This window comes from Populus trichocarpa, chromosome 17 (genome assembly GCF_000002775.5).
Source record: "Populus trichocarpa isolate Nisqually-1 chromosome 17, P.trichocarpa_v4.1, whole genome shotgun sequence".
In the NCBI taxonomy this organism is placed as follows: Eukaryota; Viridiplantae; Streptophyta; class Magnoliopsida; order Malpighiales; family Salicaceae; genus Populus; species Populus trichocarpa.
Window position 1 is genome coordinate 5571488 of NC_037301.2, and position 22630 is coordinate 5594117.

The following is a 22630-nucleotide window of genomic DNA, read 5'->3' on the forward strand; positions in this document are numbered from 1 at the left end:
GAGATTGTCATCATTTATACATACAGAAGATGCTCTTTGTTTGTCTGACCTTAATGCTTATGAACAGTACCACCACTGCCTATTCGAGGGACAGTTGAAATTTCCAGAGGGTGGCACAAAATTAGTCTAACCTTAATCATTCCAAACTCTGACCTGTGTATTAATGGTCTTAACAATTCTCGACGGTTGAACGGAGCTCTCTCTACTAACAAAGTGCAGTCAGTTTTCTCAGTTGATATTTTGCGGAGTTGCCTGTTAAGGCATCCGTGGAGGCAGAACCATAAAAGAAAAAAGAAAGAAAAAATTCTGTCTTTGATCCGTTTTATGCTATTTTATTTCAAGTTTATTAGGTGGCCTGGAGACAATAGCAAGAGATGTGACGCAAAGGGCACTTGCTAATGAATTAAGGTGAAGAATGAGAGTAGTTCCGAATATACTTAGAAGTCCATATTACCTGGAGATCAAACTCGCTCGGACAAGACACATAAATGACCAGCTGCTTCACTGATTGTCTGGATCAACACATGATTCTCTTCTTGATCCAGATTTTGCACCAGAAATAAGTCCTACATGTATGAGCGCATCCTAGGCCTAGCCAAGGACTGGCCCCCGTCAAGAAAAATGGTTGTCCCAGTCATGTATCTTGAACCGTCACTCATTAAATAGATGACGGTTGATGCAATATCCTTTTTTACATCAAGCCATCTCTGCATTGGCACTGCCACTTTCACCAACTTCTCAGCCCTCTCCCTCCCTTCTGACACAGGATATGCATCTTCTAGATGCAAACCACGAGCGATTGCATTAACCCTGATCTTGTACTTCCCTATCTCCATGGCTGAATGCTGGAAGCAATCACCAGAAATGTCAGTGTTAATAATTTCTGCTCTTTCGTGATATGAAAAAAATAACAATGCATCAACAGTGTGATGAAATGCAAACCATTTATGCTCCACGCCATTACTCAAGATTGAACTCAAAAGATGCTTGAAAGCAAAACTTTGGAAGTCCATTCAACGAAGCGGTAACTTTACTTCGCATGACTTGCACACATATGATGTATCAGAAGAGGACAGACGAGATATATTCACGATCTTGAACCTAAACTGACAAAGTGGATGCAACATGTCCAACTTAAAGAATTCCGTTTTACCATTTAAAAGGGATTGTTTAGGACAGCTAGCCAGATAAACCCCTTTTGCTATCCAGAACAAAGTTACAGAAACTAAATCAATCCATCTGTATTAACAGGACGCTTCTTCGATCAATTATTCATTTGATAAACCAATCTAACTGATCTTATAAAAAAACACAGATATGAAATTGGCCATCATTATCATCAAACACATAGTACTCTATGAAATTTAGTTCCATAATCTCTTTCCTTACAACCTCAACCAGCAGTGCTGGTCTTAATCATCCTAACACAGTAACACTTTTATACAGTAATGAGCATTGGTGCATGGCCCAGGACCCTAGCATAACTGTGAAGACACAAAAATAAATATGATTAAATACCAACGCATTTACTTACTCTAACTAATTGCTGTATTCCTGCTGAACATGAACCATATGCCACCGCTCCTTGATATAGTCCTCTCTCAGCACCAATTATTGAGGTTAAGAATACGATGGAGCCTCCTGAATTATAGTCCTGCATTTTCTTTCCAACAGCCTTCAGCAGAAACCATGGAGACATAAAATTTATTTTCACCGTCTTTTTAAACTCACTTTCTGTTACTTGCAAAGGCTCTTGCGTCTTTCCTATAGCACAAAATTCGAAGTAATAAATTCTCTTTCTTGTTTCCAAGCTCTAACTGCACTTCATAAATCTAACCATAACAAATTTATAAAACTGATAGTATGATTGGAAATGAAAAAATAAAAACAAAAATGTGCACTTAAGCCTCACATTTACTATCCTGGAATCATTTCCACTCCAATAAAGAAGCCACTATTTTTGCAGCACTGAAATAGGCAAAGAAGAGAGTCCCAAAGGCACAGCCTGGAGGTTAAGCTACCTACTTCTAACAAATTACAGGATGGAGATATAGGGTTACAAGAGCGGGTCTACTAATGAAACACAAGAAAAACATGCTGTAAAGGAGAATAAACATTTGATAATTTCTCAAATTGCATATTTTTTAGGAGATACTAAACATGTATTCCCAGTAAAAATATAAAGCAAGAAACAACAAAACTCCACAAAATATAAAGCACTTGGTTATAATAGTCCAAACACAGTACAAAGATCATACACAAAATTCTCACACACACCAGGACTCTCATTGCCTATAACTCTTATATGGAAAGTGGAGCACCCATCTTACAAACACGCGCATAGAACACCCCTCCCAACTCAACTCCCATACTTGTAGGTCTCATATTTTGGACGGCATGGACATATGAACCAAGCTTTCTATACTAACATAAGTTGGTGACAAAAATTTGGTTCCCAAGGCACAGCTGGATGTGAAAATAATATAAAACTTTGTCCAAAGAGGTTCTCAATCGATTTGCTGCAACTTGGTTAAATTGTTGAATTTACACTGTCACCACTGGCTATAGGGAGCAAGTTCAACCAAAACCTGTCTTTACTTTGTAGAGTTGGTGTCACCACCAATGACATTAGAGATTTAGCCAACCATGAAGCCAAATTGCAAACGATAGTATGAGAGCCAATTAGACTAGAAGTGTACACTTCCTCCACCAGTTGTGTCTTGTAACTAACATTTTTTAAAATATTAGAGATGACTGGCAAAGGTGGGACTTGAAGTCGAGACCTCATCCCTTTTACTTAGTAAGAGTAGCATTGAGCTATAAGCCAATTGCTGTGACCAACACTATAAGGGAGCACTTTACGAGTAATTATTCACTGCCCCTGAAGGAATACTCATCCACTCACATGAAAGTGGGGTCTGTAGATGGCTACCATGGTGCGTCCCATGTTTATGTGAGTGGGCGCGTGATACATCGTTAGTATCTAATAATTTCCCACACTTTGGACACTATATACTAGCATAACTTGCATAAGAATGCTCCAAATATGAATGCTACATTGCATACGTGAGTGTGTTCCTTTGTGCATTATGGATGAGGAGTGATGAGAAAATTAAGCAAGCTTGTGTTCAACTTTGTATGAGTTACTGGTAGAATTTGCCGGCAATTTTTCATTTCTAGATTTTCGCCATGCAAAGTGCCTGTATTTTCCCAAATATAAGAAGTGTGTCTAGTAGCTTATTGCTCCACCCTCGTATTTCTCATGCTTCAAACTCATTGTAACTGTCATTGCTGCCACCCTGAATAATGACTATCCTACTTATGAATTGCGACTATTCTAGATACCAAAACTACTGCCAGCACCATAGATCTGTACATGTCTTATGCATGCAAAGTTGAAGAATCTCACATCTATCTTCCAGCTCAAAGAGAAAACAGCATAGATCTAATTAAATTAATGGCAAGGGAAAAGGAAACCATTACTCCAATTCAATTGTGGCAAATGTTTGTTCCTTTCTAAACATTATGACTCATGTACTTATATTCCTCTTCAACTTCTGAATAAATTAATTGAATGATTATTGCGCCACCAAAATAGCAGGCTGAGTGATGCAAAAAATTGTAGTCTGCATATTGTTCAGCTTGATTCTCCGATGTTTGAGTGTAATCATTCTGCTCTAAAGTCCTTTCCAATGATGCCATTAATCCTTGTCAATTCCTTTAATAACTGGACATAATCCAATAAACACTTGAAGTTCAAAAGAGAACAGGACATGAGTTTCAGTATTGTTTCACCAGTACTTTTAGAATCCATTTAGTATTGAGTTGCAGTTGCATTCAAAGTGAATGTGGAAGAAAGAAGAAACGGTCCAAAATCTGCTGACTTTTGGTGATGAATCAAAACTAATGAAACAGTTAAATACCAACTAGTGCCTTAGTATTTTAGCTATGGGCGATTACAATAAAGTTCCAAATTATTGTCACAGTCAAATATCATTCAACAACCAAGAAAACAAAATGTAGTCGATCACATCAATCATGAATGATGACGGAACAAAAAATAAAACTTACAACCTTTAAATTAAAAAACTCCACAAGTAACACCCAGAAAACTATATTATGGTTCAAATTCCATCTAGTGGAATAGGAAATTCTATGGAAGCAAAGATTAGACCAGACCAGACCAAGGCCCGATACCCAGTTTATCAACCAAACAAGATAAAAGTATTATCTACAGTGTGGATAAAGATGAGAGAGAGAGAGAGAGAGAGAGAGAATTACCTTCATATGTATAGCAATGCACAAAAGCATCTAAATTTCCCAAAATTATACATGCCTTATCCACTGCCTCATCAAAACTTGCCTCCCTTTCCTCTTCCATATCCATTTCAACTGCCTCCACTGGAAAAGCACCTTTGACTGCACCTGTTATCTTCTCGCCGATACTCCTTAAAACCTTCTCATTTCCCATCAAAACCAATCTGATCATACATCGCCAAATAACATATTATTCAATAAAACAATCAAAGCAGTTGACTGTCAGATTGTACTAAAATAAAGAACACAAACATCTTCACCATTACTTTCAGTCTTTTCCTAAGAATAAAAAGTCCTTCCTCTGCTTTCGTAAGCATAATAAAAAAATCAACTGTCAATTGTAGCCCGCAAAGATTCCATTTTTGTTGAAAGAACAAATGAAAAGATTCCTTGAAAGGAACTATTAGTGCTTTGGATTTCATGAAGGAAAAAAAATAATAAACGTAAGAAAGTAAAATTCAAAGATTGAAACCATCATTTGGTAACATTCCCTTTGGCTTCCAAACTATTAAACTTGAAAGAAAGAACGAAACATATTCTTAACCTGCATCCTTGTTTAAACAAATGAAAGGCAATATTCTGTGAAATCTCATCTCCATTTGAAGTAAGCAACACTTTATTTGCCCCACTTCCCATTCTCCAATCCAAACTTGAATTTCAAAAGAAATCCTGTCAACGAAAAACAACAACAAAATAATTCATCATCCAAAATACACATAATTCACGTTAAAAAGAAAGAAAAGAATTCTCTATCACAGAGATGATGGTACCTGACACGAAACTAATTGAATGAAGTGAAAGACAAAAGAGTGATGTCTCGTCAAATGTATGAATGCTAGAGCTGTGTCTGTCCGTCTGTCACGAGTGGAGTTGTCTTCTTTTTATTTCGGTTCTGTGCTGTGCTGTGTGTCCCAGCAAAATTTTTAATTTTATTACACGTCAATTTGTTTGGAAAATATTTTTTTAAAAAAAATAAATTCTAAAAAAATGAATTATTTTTAAATATTTGATAGTATAATAGAAAATAAGTTCGAAAACACTTTCTAATGTTTGGTTATGTTATGGAAAATAAGTTGGAAAATAACTTATTAAAGTTTTATTTTTTAAAAGTTTATTAAAATAATGAGGAACAAAGCTTACAAATTAAAAAGTTGAATGAGAATGAAATTGAAAAAAAATATAATTTCATAAATTATCTTAAATAAAATAAATAATAATCAAAATAATAGAGATTAAATATAAAAAATAAAAAAATTGAAAGATGAAGAAATTAAAATAATAATAATTAACATTTTTTAAATTATTTCAAATAAAATAAGTAACAATCAAAAGAATGAGAATCAAATTTGATAGATAAAAAATTTCAATTAAAAATAATAAGGGAAAAGCAAATAACAATTATAAAAATAAAAAACAAATTTAATATAAAAATTAAATTTTAAGGAATGAAATTGAAAAACAAATATTCAAAACAAAATATATATAGCAATCAAAAGTTTGAGAACCAAATTTGATATAATCAGCAAATAACATGACATTTCTAAATTTTTCACAACTACCAGAAAAGTGTTTTCCACTCAAAATTAAAGGAAAACACTTTCCTGGAAACCAAGCCAAATTTTCCTTCGACTGGAAAGTGTTTTCCGTTGACCAACTTTTATAATAACAAACAAACACATGAAAGTTTGGAAAGTAGTTTTTTGAAAACTACTTTCCAGAAAACAAACACCCCCTAGATTTGTAAAAGAAAGAAACCATCCTTCTCACCATCTTGAGATAAATAATCGGTGTTTTTATTTTTTATTTTTTATTTTTTTTTAATGTGATTGTTCGGGTTAATTTACATGTATCTCGATTAATCTCATGAGTCCTGAAATTAACGATTATGTAAGTCTTCGGTAGCACTGAAAAAAATCAAACTCATATCCATTAAAAATACAAACTTAAAACATGATGAATTAAGCTATTTACTTGTTTAAATAATGTGTCTTATTTGCACGTGCAGTGGATGATCGTGTCACGTGATTTGGCAACGCCTCAAGTCCCTCCACAACCACTAGCGCGGCGCTATTGCCCAGTGGAGGGACCTCTTTAATTTATTTTAATAATGCTAGGAATTCCAAGGAGTGAACTTGATGAATAAAGCACACACCTTAAAAAAGTCGCCCTTCATTGAGTTCCCAAAAAGAGATTATCTCCTTTTTTGAGTTTTTTTTATCTATACTCTTCACAAGTTTTTGAAATTTCAATTTTTCTTCTAAATGATGCCGTTTTTACCTTTATGAAAAAGTAGTATTCAACTTGGAATGTGTCTGTGTTTGATTTTCTTCTCGCAAAGAAAATAAAGCAAAGAAATGTGTCGGTGTTAGATTTTTTTTTTCTCGAGAAAGAGATGGGGGACTCCATTGAAGATTAACCAAAACATTAGAGACCTAATTGAGACTAAATATTATCTGAGAACTTAATTGAGATTAAGATTTTTCATAATATTTTTAGCACGAAAATATATTAAATAATTTTTTTATTTTAAAAAATTATTTTTTACATCAAAATCATCTAAAATTATAAAAAATATAATTTTAAATAAAAAAAATTATATTCTTATAAAATACATTTAGAACGGAATTTCAAAAATAATACCAACTTTTGGAGGTTTGTCCTTTAAATAATAACAGACAGGGGGGAATTTATGGGGTTAGTAAATGCCTAGTTTATTACTTTAAAGTCAAACACGAAAAGTAAGTAATTAATAGAATGTTAACACTGTAGAATTAATTGTTTTAAAATCTTAATAAATTAATATCAAGAAATATTTGAGAATTTATGGGGTTAGTAAATCTCATTTTACCTTGCGCAAGGATTTACAATCAATAATATTTGAGAACATATGAAATATTTTCTCTAATTCACATAAAATGATTAATCCTCTTTTGATTATTCAAATACCTTTATGTAATTCATGTTATACTCAATATCTACTCGTTTGTTACCCTTAATTACGACAACGAGTAGCATGATCAAAATATAAAATTCTCCAATAAGATAATTTAGTGATCTCAAGTCTAAAAATCACTTACACAACAATCACGTGAACATTTCCATTGGCACATGTGATCTCTCCATATGAAATTTTCATGTGGGTCAGTTCAATATACATGTCATTTAACAAACACGTACATGTTATTTTTAAGTATCCCTTAAACCTCAGTTTATAAGACAATTATTTATTTTCATAGAGGAATGAACATAATATGTATTAGTCTCAACAACTCTAATTAATATCATTTCTCAATAGAGCATTGATCAATAACATTTAGAAACAATACTTTGATGCAATCGAAATCCCATAATTATAATAATTTTATAAATTTTTTTGCAAAGCATTTTTGTTCTAATAACTTTATTTTTACTCTAGATTTATTAATCAAATATTTTATGAATATTAAAGATAAATAAGTTTTTATTAATAAATTAAATATATTTACATGAATAAAATCAATGTCACGTTTAACCAACTGATTGGCTACATGACATATACACTAACAAAAAATAAATACATAAACCAATTAAATTAAAACACAATAAAAATACAAACAACAAAGCGTAGTCCATAGAAAACTCCTCAATGAAGTCATCATTATCCTTGATAAAAATAAACAAATTATTTTTTTGATATTTTTTAAATTTAGACCAAGTTTTCATGGGCCTAATAAATTTGTTATTGAGTCTATGATGCATGCAAAATATAAAGATTATTTTTTAATTTTTTGGTACTTTCAAGAAATGATAAATCATGCAGATATTGTTTTGGGTTTTTCTCTTTTTCTTTCATTTTTCTTTTATGTTTTTTATTTAAAATGCAAATATGATTTGTTTTTATAAACTTCATCATATGCAATTTAAAACACAAATAGATTTTTTTAAAGAAGGATTTTTGTTGTTTTTCAAATTTTTTTTAAAAAAATTAGTTTATTTAATATTACAAAAGTGTCTCAGGTATAAATTTACAATCCTAAATATTAAATATAAAAGGGTAAAGCAATTTAAAAAACTCAAAATTAATTGCAAAATGATCCCTTTGAAAATCTAAAATTTGACTAAGGTTGCATTTAGAAAAACACCTATAAAAAACATAAATACAAAGCTGAAACAAAAATGTTAGTGTGTGTTTGACATACATATCCTTAGCTAAAAATAAAAACTCAGGCTTGGAATTTGCTTTAAAAAGTTCTAGGGCTTGTGAGATGGTAGAATCTCCTCAAAGATTGATTACAGCTAAGGAAGAAATATTAACTTATTTTTTAGTTGTCAAAATAGTTACTTACACTATCTGAAAATTTTGGTTATTGGGGTGTGTAACATCCCCTACTTGGAGATAAAAAACAACACTCTTATGTCAACCGAAAACAGAGAAATTATATATATATATATATATATATATATATATATATATATATATATATATATATATATATATATTCATGGTTTTCATATTAAAATTTACCGAAATTTCGACGGAGTCCCCCCTATACCGGAAGGTCCCAAGTTATTGATATATAGCATGTTTACACTTCTAATAACTCGCATGTCATAACTTAATCCCGACCTAATCGTCTTGGGTTTCAATTTCCACAATATTCTCACACCTATTACCCACGATATTCATGATATACATTATATAACAAAATATTATTATCGATGAAAATAAAAGTAAATACTTAGACATGAAAGATGGTTACATGAACTACAGAGATTAAGTTCATTCAATCAAGTTTAAACATTAATTATACAAATTAAGTTATACAAACATTTTCATGTCTACAAAATATAAAGGTATACCCCCTATAACCTAAATTACAAGAAGGGAAACATAAGTTACGATCTATTCCTGTCGTACATGTGATGTTCCTGAAACAAAATATATATTATTGAAAGGTGACTATCACATAAAAAGAAATAACAAAACAAAATCAAGCAATTTTAAAAGGGTAACATGCATTCATATTTTGTTCCCTTTCTCCTTTCTGGTTTTCATTAGAATCTCTTCCTTATTCAAACTATTAATAATTGTTCCCTCTTTCACTATTAACCTCCATTCCAGATTTTATAAGATCAAACATGATTATCTTCGTTTAACTCATTTTCGATACCCCTTTCACTAGTATCATCATCATCATCCCATAAGAGTCGATGCAGGGTGATCCCCTTACCCGGGATCCTAACATACACTGAATGTATGCTAGTCGAAACATGGCAATCCCCTTACCCGGGATCCTACCATACATTGAATGTATGCTAGTCCAAACATGGCGATCCCCTTACCCGGGATCCTAACATACACTAAATGTATGCTAGTTTACGCCTCAAATCACACTTCTCATATTTCATTTGTTAGTGATAATTTCATCACTTAGCAATTCACACAACAACCTTTCCCCTTGAGTACACATACATTCGGTAATTCACATTTCACATCAGTAATATTATTAAAACATGGAATTTACGTAGAAGGTAAAGGTGTGATTCACCTACCTGCAATAGAAGCTCTACTCGTGCTCCCCTGCTACTGTTGTTGCACCATGCCTGTGGTCCCTCCTGCAAATCACAGGTCTATCTCATAAATTTTCCTCACTCAAGGATATGTTTTATAATAACCATATCAATAACCAATAAGTCTTTCTTTCAGTCATTTCTTAGTACTTTATGTTTTTTCTCATTTCACTCATTATTATTGTCGTTCTTTGTCCAATCCTAGTTATCATTCCTTTCTTTATATTTGGACTGTCACTGTCCAACTGTTACTGCCTCGTTTTTGAACTGTTACTGTCTGACCTCTCCTTAGATTTTTAACTATATCTGGAGTTATCGAACTCCGATTCAAGCGAAATTTATGTTGTTGGAAAGATAAGACATGAGGCTACAAGTTCTATGTTTAAGAAGAACCTAGTTCTGCCTCTAAGATAGTCAAAATCGCTCATCAACAAACACTTGGACTGTTACTGTTCGTTTTTTGAATTGTTACTGTCTGACCTCTCCTCAGATTTTTAACTATATCTAGAGTTATAGAACTCCGATTCAAGAGAAATTTATGTTGTTGGAAAGATAAGACATGAGGCTACAAGTTTTATGATTTGAGGAGAACCCAGTTCTACCTCTAAGATAGTCAAAATTGCTTATCAACAAACACTTGGATTGTTACTATCTGTTTTTTGAACTGTTATTGTCTGACCTCTCCTCAGATTTTTAACTATATCTAGAGTTATAGAACTCCGATTCAAGTAAAATTTATGTCATTAGAAAGATAAGATATGAGGTTACAAGTTCTATGATTTGAGGAGAACCCAGTTCTGCCTCTAAGATAGTCAAAATCGCTTATCAACAAACACTTGGACTGTTACTGTCCGTTTTTTGAACTGTTACTGTCTGACCTCTCCTTAGATTTTTAACTATATCTGGAGTTATAGAACTCCGATTCAAGAGAAATTTATGTCGTTGGAAAGATAAGACATGAGGCTATAAGTTCTATGATTTGAGGAGAACCCAGTTCTGCCTCTAAAATAGTCAAAATTGCTCATCAACAAACACTTGGACTGTTACTGTCCGTTTTTGAACTGTTACTGTCTGACATCTCCTCAGATTTTTAACTATATCTGGAGTTATAGAACTCAAATCTATAATTTAACATTCAGGCATCAATTCATAATCTACTTTAAAACAACTCATAAGACCATGTTTAGAATATCTTACCCGATACGAATCAAGGTCTCGATCCCTTCTTTTCTTTCTAATGACAGCCGACCCTCCCCTCTTCTCTTCTTGTTCAATTTTTTTTTCTTGTTAATCCCTTGCCTACCAGTGTTTATTTTTACCTATAAACCTAAATCTTGGATGGGTTCTTGAAATTTGGTGTTTCTCTCTTGATCTATAAAAAATAGATACTAAAACTCCCTCTCTTTTTTCTTCACGATAGTTGCAGATCTGTTTTTGGTAAGAAGAGTAGTATTTATGCTCTATAATTATTCTTATTTGCATTTAGACTCCATTTTCTTTAAATGTATTGGTTTTGCCCCCACTTCTTTTTAGTTTAGTTTATTTTCTTTAATTTAATCCAGTCTTGATTATCTCGGGATTTACAGGGTGTGAGTTTGTTATGATTGCTTTTTGAATTGTGGGGGTAAAGGAAGAAGATTTAAGTGGTTGGAATTGGGTAGGAACATCATGGTCATTGATCTGGACACCTATAATCTTGATTAATTAAGGGATAAAGGTGTAGAGAAGTCTAGAAAAGTGCAACTCAGACATGTTCTTCATGAGTTGTTTAAGATTGGTCATAGTAGTATTTTTAGGGTCTTTGGAGATTAAATAATTGATTCCCAATGGTTTGATCTTGTTGAGAGAAACCATTACTTTATTTGGGGAGAATTTTAAGGTATTTTGGTGAGGTAATGAAGGATAAAATTGAGTTGAAACATAACAACTCAAATAACCTTTTCGGGTTAAAATAAAGAAGAAAATGAATAATAGTTGAACAACATCTCATTTATAGTTTCTATTTTAAAAATAAACGGCTTTTCATCTACAATATCTTCTTCAATTTAATCCCTACTCTCTTAAGTTTTTTTTAATTAATCTCTTAATTAAACCTAATTTTTGAGAATTTTTTCAATTTCACACTTAGAATGTTTTAATCAGATCCTTGACTTTAGTGTCTTTTTAACATGGTCCTTGGTCTTGGATATTTTTAATCTCATCTTCAATTGGCCCTTTAAACTTCTAATTCCTTTCAATTAAACCCTTGATTACACTGATTAGGCTCTTCAAAGTTTAATCGGATCTCTAATCTTCTAATTATTGCAAATTGACCTGAATTAGGCCTTGAAATTTAATTTTCTTTCAATTAAGTCCTTAATTAAATAAATTAAACCCATTAAAAGTTTAATTAAGCCCTTAAACTTAATTAATTCTTCTAATTTTGATCAAATTGACTTTCAAATTTAATTTTTCTTCAATTAAGTCCTTAATTAAGTTAATTAAACCCATTAAAAATTTAATTAAGCCATTGAACTTAATTAATTCTTTTAATTTTGGTCAAATTAACTTTCAAACTTAATTTTGCTTTAATTAAGTCCTTAATTAAGTCAATTAAACCCATTGAAATTTTAATTAAGCCCTTGAACTTAATTAATTCTTCTAATTTTGGTTAAATTGACTTTTAAACTTAATTTTGCTTCAACTAAGTCCTTAATTAAGCATATCTTATCAATAATATTCCAATCTTACTGTTCTTCTGGTATTTTGACCTGTTGCGACTCAAAAGCTTATCTATTTGTGTCCCAAATAATCTTTTTGGATTTTTAAATCTTTTAAAAAAGAAAAAAAAGTTACATAAAAGAATTTGGGGACCTAAAATTGGGTTATGATAACATCCATGAGTTGGGCTGGCCCAAGTTCAAATTTCATTTGGCAAAAAAAAAAATTTATGGCCCAAACTATTATTTTACAATAAACTCAACTCACCTTATGCCCAAGCTAAGTTGGCGTGCACACTCGTTTAATCCTGAAGCCCACTTTGCTAGAACCTCTCATCTTTAAAAGCCTGGGTGTTATTTGAGTTCAATTTTAACTTTTCAATTACCCACTTTATAAATATTAGGAAAATTTTGTTTTCTTTCCAAAGTGGAATAAAATTCTTTAGAGGGTTTTGGGTTTCACCAAAACATGCCAACCTAGAATTCTTTGAGATCAATTTCTCATTCTTCCATATTTTATTTAAATCATGTTAAAAAATATATGTTGGAGATTAAATTCCAACAAAATTTAGTTTAAAAAGTGAGTAAATCTCACTTTTAATTTGATCTCAAATGTTCTCCTTAACTAATTTAAACAAATTTCCAACAAGAAAAAAAATCATGATACATTTATACTTAAACTTCTCTTAATGAATCACAAATAACAATTAATTGATGGAAGATGATATTTTTTTTTGTAATATAATAAAAATAGGGGAAGATTCAAATTTAGAACCTCTTGAAAGTTACCTACTATAGTAGGATTGTTGTGCATTTGGTAAGATGATGCATTTTAAGAGTCCGTTTGTTTTTGCGTTTCAAAAATATTTTTTTAAAAAAATAATTTTTTTTAAATTTTTATTTGCTTTAAATTATTTTTTTATGTTTTTAGATTATTTTGATGTGATGATATCAAGAATAATTTTTAAAAAATAAAAAAAATATTATTTCAATATATTTCTAAACAAAAATACTTTAAAAAACAACCACCACCACAATACCATTCATGATAAAAATACATAATTCATGAATGATCCATAAAAAATTATTTAATTATTTAAATTTGTAAAAACAATGATAAGAATGGATCATGGAGGATCCTAAAATCTAATAATATTTAAAAATAAAAATAAATTTTATATATTTAGTTGCTAAATAATTTTGGTAATTCATGAAAGGTTATGCATGTTTTTCAATATCTATCTATTCCACATCATTATTCAAGTCAAACTAAATGAAAATCTCAGTAAAAATTAAATAATCATTCTAAATTATTTTATTAAAATCTTGATAATATTAAAATCATTGGCCTTTATTCGTATTAGCCATAGTTATTAAACCCGGCCCGGGGGTTGACCCGGCCAAGGGGCCGGGTCCCGGGTTTCAGGGGTCAACCCGGGTCAACTCGGGTCAACCCGGATTAACCCGGAAAAATTAAAAAAAAAATAAAGTTTTAATATTTCATATGAAAAAATCCATGTAAATATAAATTATACATATTATGAAGTTTAAAAGAATATTTTAAAAAGTTTTTTATCCCACATTAAAAAGATATTATGTTAAGCTTTTAAGTTAAAGTATTTAAACTAAAAAAGTTTTTTATCCCACATTGAAAAAACATAACTTTTTCCTTGGAAACATAGAGTATATATACTAATGGGTTTCGAATCCCACATTGAAAAAACATAACTTTTTTCATGGGAACATGGAGTATATATATGAAAGGGCTTCAAATCCCACATTGAAAAGATACTATGTTATCCTTTTAAGTTGAAGTATTTAAACCAAAAGGTTTTTTATCCCACATTGAAAAGACATGGTTTTTTTCATGGGAACATAGTGTATATATATATATATGAAAGAGCTTCAAACCCCACATTGAAAAAATACTATGTTATCCTTTTAAGTTGAAGTATTTAAACCAAAAGGTTTTTTATCCCACATTGAAAAGACATGGTTTTTTTCATGGGAACATAGTGTATATATATATATATGAAAGAGCTTCAAACCCCACATTGAAAAAATACTATGTTATCCTTTTAAGTTGAAGTATTTAAACCAAAAGGTTTTTTTATCCCACATTGAAAAAACATGACTTTTTTCTTGGGAACATAGAGTATACATACTAATGTGTTTCAAATCCCACATTTGAAAAAAAAAAAAAAAAAAAACCGGGTCTCGTCCGGGTTCGCCCGGGTCGCCTAGGTCCCGGGTCAACCCACTGGGTCGCCCGGGTTTGGCCGGGCTGTTGCCACAGCCGGTCTTTTGTTAAACCCGGACCGGTCCAGCCACCGGGTCGACCGGGTCCCGGGTCGATCCGCCGGGCCGGGCCGGGTTTAATAACAGTGGTATTAGCATGATATCAAGAAGAATACTATTTAATATATGTTCACAAAGTCTCTGTAAAAAAAAAAAGGGTAAATGACTCAATAATTCCATAAAATAATTATGAAACACTTTAATATGTTTCTACAATTTAAATGATATCTACTCAATATATAATTCTGTTAACCCAAGAGGTCCCAGCGGAGCGGTAGGCATGCTCTCGTCGCTTACGAAGTTGGGGGTTCGACCCTCTTCTTCATCTGCAGAAGGACGCTTGGGGAGACCTTGCCACCCGGGCTGAGAGATTAGTCTGGGCCAGCGCCTGGGATACCCTGGTTTGACAAAAAAAAAATATATAATTCTGTTAAGTTTTTTTTTTTTTTTGATTTAAATTGATATAATTTTTTTTTTTAAAAAGTATCTTTTATGAAATTGAAAAGTTGCTCCAAAATAAAAGGTTTTAAAATGACTAAAAAAGATTATAAATTACAAAACGACTGTACGTTTTCACTGCATTATACAGCGTAAGCCACCGTCACTCAGTTCAGTCCCTGTATCTGAACCGAAACTCCCGCCTCTGAGATGGCAACTTCCTCTTTATCAACAGTTCAGTCCTCAATTAATCACAAGCCACTTCGATTATCACCACAACGAGTCTCACCTAAACTCGATTTTATTAGAATTCCACAAAATCACAAAATCTACTGCGGCTACTCTTGCTTTGAGGCGAGTAATTAATTTTCTGTTTTTTTTCCTAATCAGTAGCAGCAGCTGCTGATGATGATTCCTGTTTGCTTTTTTTTTTAATAGTTAATCACTGTAGGATTAATTAAAATCATCAAGTGTTAATTGCAGGTTAAGGATGTTAGCTATAGACCTCCAGGGACTGAGCTTAATCTCCTAAATAAAGTTACCTTTTCGCTTCCAGAGAGAAGGTAATGACTTAATCCGTTAATTAATTAAATGTTGTGTTTTGCTGTATGAATCTTATTCTTCTTGCTCTGATTGATGTAGTTTTGGCTTGATTTTTGGTCAAAGTGGGAGTGGAAAAACTACTCTTTTGCAGGTTTATAACTGCCGTTAATTGAATTGGAAATGTTGTTTTGGTCCTTCTTGTAATTTGTAATTTTGTGTTTTTATTTTTTATAGCTTCTTTCCGGGATAAGCAAACCAACGTCAGGTTCGATTTGTGTTCAAAGATATGGGAATGATGGAAATCCAAACCAATTGCCTGAACAGCTATCTCCTGAAAAAGTTGGTATTGTCTTTCAATTTCCCGAGAGGTATTCGTCCTTTGATAATTTGGAAATTTAGAATTCTTGCTATCTACATCGAGCCATTTCCGGCTTTAGGTTTATATACAGTTAAGTTTTCAAGAATGTTGTCTACTGCAAGCTAGGTACTTTGTGGCTGACACTATTGCTGATGAAGTTACATTTGGGTGGCCAAGGCGAAAGAGCAGCGTTCAATTAAGGGAGCATCTTGCTTTGAATCTGCAAAGAGCTGTAAATTGGGTACCTGTTTTTTTTTTAATAAAAAAAGTGATCATGTTTTACCTTTTCTTTTTCTGGTCATTTTTTTCTTGAGGTTGTCTATGATACATTACATTACATCTTGATGCCAGTTCTTAACACAGTACTTAATTTAATGATAACTTTAGGTTGGATTGAATGGGATCTCATTGGATAAAGATCCTCACTCGCTAAGTGGTGGATATAAACGTCGGCTTGCCCTGGCTATTCAATTGGTAAGAACCTATATGTAATTAGGTAGTTTTGCAACCTTTATACTCGTAGCATGCTTTGAGTAATGAATGTTCTCGATCTAATGTTCAGGTTGAAGTCCCAGATCTGTTGATATTGGATGAGCCTCTTGCTGGTCTAGGTAGGGGTCACACTCAGTAATTTTTGGTTCCTAAACCATTCCTTGTCTTCCCTCTTGTTAAACTCACTGAGGATGGTTAGTGTGATCTTTTTGAAGCTATTCAGAATTTAAGAACACCTGAACCTGTAAATGCAGTTTTCTCAAATTTTAAATGTATGAATATTTATAGCAATTAAGAGTCAAGAGAGGCCTGCTCTGAGCATGTTTGATCTCGATGCCTAAACTTCAGCTATTTGATGACCAACTTATGGATTTGAATTTTCTATTATTTCCTTTCTTTTCATCAGTGATACCGAACTACACATCAGTGGTACCCCTTACCATATCTCTCTGCCCCAATAATTTGGGTCTTTGACTTCTCTAAAAAGGACTGGTACCACCTTGCTATCAAGACTGGTTGTGTCACTTCAACTTTTTTCAATTTGGATAATTTTAACTTCAAACTCAATTTGATCCCTTTTGTGGGTCAAATTCTAAAATGCAATGTTTAGCCTCATGGTTATTAGTTATTAAAAGCTTTTCTTGAGATTTGAAGTGATGGGCATTTAACACATGTCCATTATAGGGTTTCAGTATATCCACCTAGCTTCTTCATTCGTTCATTCTTTTATGCTGTAGTGAGTTTGTTTTGTTACACGCTTTGGTTATCAGATTGGAAGGCACGTGCAGATGTTGTAAAGCTTTTGAAGCACTTGAAGAAGGAATTGACTATCCTTGTTGTCAGTCATGATCTCAAGTAAGTCTGTTTAACTGTCCAAATCCGAGTCTTGTCTTTTGGACCTTTTCTTCTGAAATGCCCACCTTCCTTTTCTGTTAACATACTGTTTTTCTTGTTTGTATGGTTCTATACTAATGCTTTATGTGCCGTCATATTTTAGCTGTTCAAATAACTGTATTTCTAGTTCTTGTTTTCAGAAATAAGTAATCTCATAAGAATTATATGGATGTTGTTGTATAACTTGCATGGGTTATAATAACTGTATTTTTAGTTTCTGTTGTTCATAAACAAAGACATTGGTAATCTCGTTAGAACGCTTAGAGGCTCCACCAAGCAAGCTCTTCTTATTGCTTTGTATCTGAGCCTGATTTCCTGAATCCAATATAGTTTAATTTACAGATACCGCAAACTAATTTATTGAACCTTCACCTATCATAGGACACCACTTGTATTTGCTCATCATGTGTCTCTTTCCACTATATGCATATGGTGCTACTTTTACTGATAGAGCTTCTGGTTTCTCTTCCAGAGAGTTAGCAGCTCTAGTTGATCATTCCTGGAGGATGGAAATGGGCGGATTTCTGAGGGAAGAGCTTCTTCCAGTGTAACCTTGGAGTGGACTATTGCCTACCTTACCACATGTTATGCTATGAGGTTTGACCTGAATGGTTCTAGTTCTATATGTTTATGCCAAAAGCTGGAATTTTTGGAAATTATATCAGAAACATGTCTTGCTGCTAAAATCCAAATCCTTAATAGTATTTTTCTTCTTTCTTTCGTTCTTTTTTGAGAGAGAATTGGATCCTTGATAGTACCTGTTGCTTTCTAATCTGCGTAGGTACCAACCTCCAACCATTGTTCTTAAAGCTTAAAATGCATCTAGGCATGAAGGTTTCTTGGAACCTAGGCTCAAGGTGCAGGTGTTTGTCTAGGAATAAGAAGGTGAATACTTACTGTAGTTCATATATATGCATAATAACGTAAAGAAAAATATTAATTTTAAGAAGAAAATAAGAAAAACATTAATAGCCCTGATGTTTGTTTCTTATCTTGATAATAGATTAATTAGAAAATGAATAATCTTTTAACTTTGATTCTATCAGAATAGAATAGAGAGATAATAAGCTAGCAAAATAACAAAATAATATTTTTTTTCCTTAGCATCAATTATGTCAATAAAATATGACCATCATTAACTAAGAGAGGGTGAATGATTTCGCTAAGCAGTAAAAGAAAGTAATAAAAACAACAGTATAATAATTAAAAAGAATAAAAAATCATTTGTATGAAAGTCAAATTCTTTTGTCCAAATAAACCATACTTTTCAAATTGACGTATTCTCTTTTGTTTTTCTTTCACAATTAGTTTGGTTTTTCTAATGAATAAATTTGACAAAAATAGTTAGTGGATTGACGTGTCATATCAGTAAAAGGTTTCCTCCCACTCTCTCAAGTAAATAAATAGAAGTCACATGGGTAGTACAAAGGTATATTAAAAATCAACTACACAAGCTAGAAACCTAACATACAAGAAGTTTAATTAGGCATGAGTTTTGTGCTTCTTTGTAAGTCCCTAGGCATGTGCTTCTCTTGCTTAATGCATGCTTGATTGAAATCACCTGGCTTTTACCCTTAAAATCCCTTTCCATCACAGATTAGTGCCTTGTGCATCAGGCATGCCTTAGGTGCTTTTGCTAACACTACCTCCAACAGTTTGGAATTTGATGCACTGTTTTCAAGCTATCCGCTCACTATCATATTTGATTCTAAATAGATTGTTTAACGATTTTGATTAGATGAATTTTGGTAGGTGAATTTTGGAAACTTGAATGTTGGGTTTCCATCCCAAATTTGAGGTGTCGGACTCCATAAAAACGGGAAATAGTTGATTTGAGGGGCATTTTAATATAAATAGTTTGCATGGGCTTGATAGTGGCCTTGGGACCAATAAACACTGGCTTGCTTTGTGAAAAGAAAAGGACCAACTACTAGTTTACTCCAAAATAGAACTTAGATTTCAATTTATTCCCTTAGTACAGAACCGTGCAATGTTACAGTTGAACAATGAGAAATGTTTCAGTGCTACCCTTCCATATACTATCACATATTTTTAACATCTTGCAGAAGATGGTGAAATTGTAGTTATTGTAATGGTTCGAGGGGAACGATGTTTTACTATCATTTGGAGGCTAAGAGAGCACAACTGGCCATAATGGCGGGTCTCTTAGAATATCATTACCAATGTAAACTGCTTAATGAAATTGTAGGTCTAAGAAGGGTAGGTGTTACTTCAATGAGAGATGTAAAATTTAGCAAGTGAAGGCTCTTGTTTTATTTCAGCTATTTATCTCCTTTTTGCCTCTTTCTCTATGCTTTGAGTTAACAAATTTGACATGTTAGTGTACAGGTCTGTTCCCTTTTATCAGCTTGATTTTTTTTTTAATAATAAATCATCAAGACCTTGAAAGCCTTAGCTATATCAATAACTTTTTTTTTCTTAATTTCAGATGAAGTTTGATTTGGCGTCATATGCCCAACATAAGCTCCTCCCTTAATAATCTTACCTTCTCGCGTCTGAAGAAACTGATTTCCTGAATAATCACTTGTTTGGAAAGAGAATGATAATTCAATAATTCAAATGGAACATGCAAAAATACCAATCATGTCTACTAATTAAGTTGGTTACATCTTAGTCTTCGCAGCTTTATTATTATACAGAGAGATAAGATGCATACCATATATTGTTCACATCTCCTTGTGTTCATGACCATTACAATCACTCACAAATACATATGAATGTAGATGATACAATCAAACAGCATATTGCAAGTATGCTTTAGCTCCTTTGCTACAGCTCCAGCACCAAATCTACATTATCAATACTGGAAAAGGGTTAGATATGTGCATCAATAAGCGTAATCATATCAGTAATTCACCTTGATGATCACAATGAGGTCAAATTAGCTCTTTAAAGATAAAAATACTATCAATGCGGTAGCATACATAGGGAAATACACTATTGAATGATTGACTAATTTAATGGCTGGATGTCTGGCCTAAGTAGACAATTTAAATTATCTTGGAACATGAATGGTTGTCTGCTAATAATGTTTGACATAATAAATGAAAATTCATCTTAAATTTGTTTCTTTTACTTTCTATTTTGTTTTTTGGCAGAAATGTTGATTTATGTGTCAACATGTCACAATATAATTTTGATTGTGCGTTGAAGATCTAATTTTAAATTTTAGTCTGCTTTGAGGAAAAATAGTAATAGTAAGCAGAAAATTGTTTACTCGGGTGTTGGTTACCTGTTTTGGAATTTTCCTTTCCCTGCAAGTTTGATTCATGTTCAACCAGATATCATAATGTAGTAGAATGTATTCAAAAGAGTTAAGACGTTTCAACTGAAAATATTGTGAGAAAACAAGATTATGTATCTGAATATTCGATAAGAATGTAGAATCTGTTTTCTTTTACAATCAATATAAATATGCTGTCAATAAATAAATGTACATTGGTTTTATGTATAGGTGGATATGTAGGTGATCCTATGTTCGTAACTGATGAAGTATGTGGCCGTAGATAGGACAGAATGAAGAAAAATGCTTAGTTGAGTTCAGGTGGAAATTATTGATGATATAGCATCTAGAAATTGAATGACCAGTTTAGAGAGTTATTGAATTAAATTTTGTTCACGAACAATGATGGTGTACTCGGCATCTTGAAATTGAATGACCAGTTGAGAGTCTGAGTTATTGTATTAAATTTTGTTTTTGAAAAATGGTGTTGTACTTGGATGTTAAAATAAATAAATGAATGGTGACATTCTGGTGGACATTTATTGCAAGCTCAGTAGTGAGCTTCCTACTTGTTTGTGTCAGATATTCTTAATATGACCATATGTGTAAATAATTTGACTCTTTCATTATTGCTGCTTTTGGCATATCTTGTTCCCATTAATGCAGTTTTTATGAACTTCTTTTGCTTGTAAATAAATGGGTTTTGAGTGCATGGATAAGGAATTAAAATGTTTAACATTTTATTCATCTATGCATATTGTAACAAATGATTAATGGTGCCATAGTCAGCTATCTATACTTGAAGTAAACCAAATGCTATCATCTACATGTTCTATATTTTTGGAAGGTCAAGACGTGCTAGTACTTACAGCCTGCATCTGTTTTAATCCAGTATTCCCCGTTTGCTCTTGAATTACTGCAACTATGACCATAATAAGGCAGTTTCAAGTTGTTCATATGGCTTTGGACCCCATCAATTGACTTGGATCCAAGAAGAATGATGGGGACACCGAACCCGAAATACTATTTATGCACGCGAATGATCATAGACGATGGAGGATAGCCCAAACAATTGAGAGATTGGGCTTTAACTTATGTTTTTGGGTTTAATTTATATGAACTTTTAGTTAAGGTTTATTAATTTGGTTTTATTTATTGGGTTTGATTTAATTATTGTTAGGTATTTTATTTAGTGGGCTATAAGCTCAAACGCTTGTTCTAGTTAGGGTTTTAGTATTTATATCCTACTTTTCTAAATGTTAAGGGACTTTTGATGATTAATGAAAATTTGCAGATTTTGCATATCTCCAATGCCCTTTCTTCTCTTTCTTTGCTTTCTCTTCTCAGCTTCTTCTTTAAAAGCATCTTTCTTTTCCCGGCTTTAATTCTTATTATTTATTGTCCCGCATCAAATTTGGTATCAGAGCATGACTTTTAATTGTTCTTACAATTAAACGATCCATATGTTTACGTTTAACCCTAGATTGATCTTAAAAAAAAAAAAATTGTTCCCTGTTCACTGTGCAAAAAAAAAGTCCTACTGTTCTGATTGAAAAAAAAGAGAGGAAAACACTGTTCATCTTCTCCACCAGCAAACAACCGCCCAAATCAAAAGTGTCACTGTTCATCATCAATGACATCCATCAGCAGCGGCGCCCTTGCCATCAGCGGCGCCTCAGCCAATCACAGCGGTAGACCCACCACCACCGAGAAGACCACTGCATCAGCCCACAGATCCATGCCGATTTACTACCTCCGATACAGATCAGCGACACCTCCACAGCAGACCTTCGACTT

General features: G+C 32.6%; 2 protein-coding genes across 7 annotated transcripts; one reads left to right on the forward strand and one right to left on the reverse strand.

The window, feature by feature from the left end:
- Window positions 1–304: 304 nt before the first annotated feature.
- Window positions 305–5235, reverse strand: LOC18107220 (uncharacterized). Its single transcript, XM_006373155.3, has 5 exons — window positions 5088–5235; window positions 4862–4986; window positions 4282–4481; window positions 1535–1764; window positions 305–845 (listed from the first exon to the last, which is right to left on the reverse strand). The coding sequence occupies exons 2-5, from the start codon at window positions 4951–4953 to the stop codon at window positions 567–569; spliced, it is 801 nt and encodes a 266-aa protein (XP_006373217.2). The 5' UTR covers window positions 4954–4986; window positions 5088–5235; the 3' UTR covers window positions 305–566.
- Window positions 5236–15426: 10191 nt separating this feature from the next.
- LOC18107221 (ABC transporter I family member 11, chloroplastic) lies at window positions 15427–22135 on the forward strand. 6 transcript variants are annotated; one of them, XR_002979555.2, is made up of 11 exons: window positions 15427–15656; window positions 15786–15865; window positions 15945–15996; window positions 16080–16213; window positions 16330–16444; window positions 16591–16677; window positions 16766–16814; window positions 17466–17550; window positions 18062–18186; window positions 19656–19809; window positions 21065–21371. XR_002979555.2 is itself a non-coding variant. In XM_024592303.2 (10 exons), the coding sequence occupies exons 1-9, from the start codon at window positions 15513–15515 to the stop codon at window positions 18138–18140; spliced, it is 825 nt and encodes a 274-aa protein (XP_024448071.1). In that variant the 5' UTR covers window positions 15427–15512; the 3' UTR covers window positions 18141–18186; window positions 21726–22135. The 6 variants fall into 6 exon arrangements, 3 of the variants coding, with proteins under 3 accessions (XP_024448071.1, XP_024448070.1, XP_024448073.1); XR_008057832.1 differs by lacking the exons at window positions 19656–19809; window positions 21065–21371 and adding an exon at window positions 21726–22135 and having other exon boundaries at window positions 18062–18474; XR_008057833.1 differs by lacking the exon at window positions 19656–19809 and having other exon boundaries at window positions 18062–18474.
- Window positions 22136–22630: the final 495 nt, after the last annotated feature.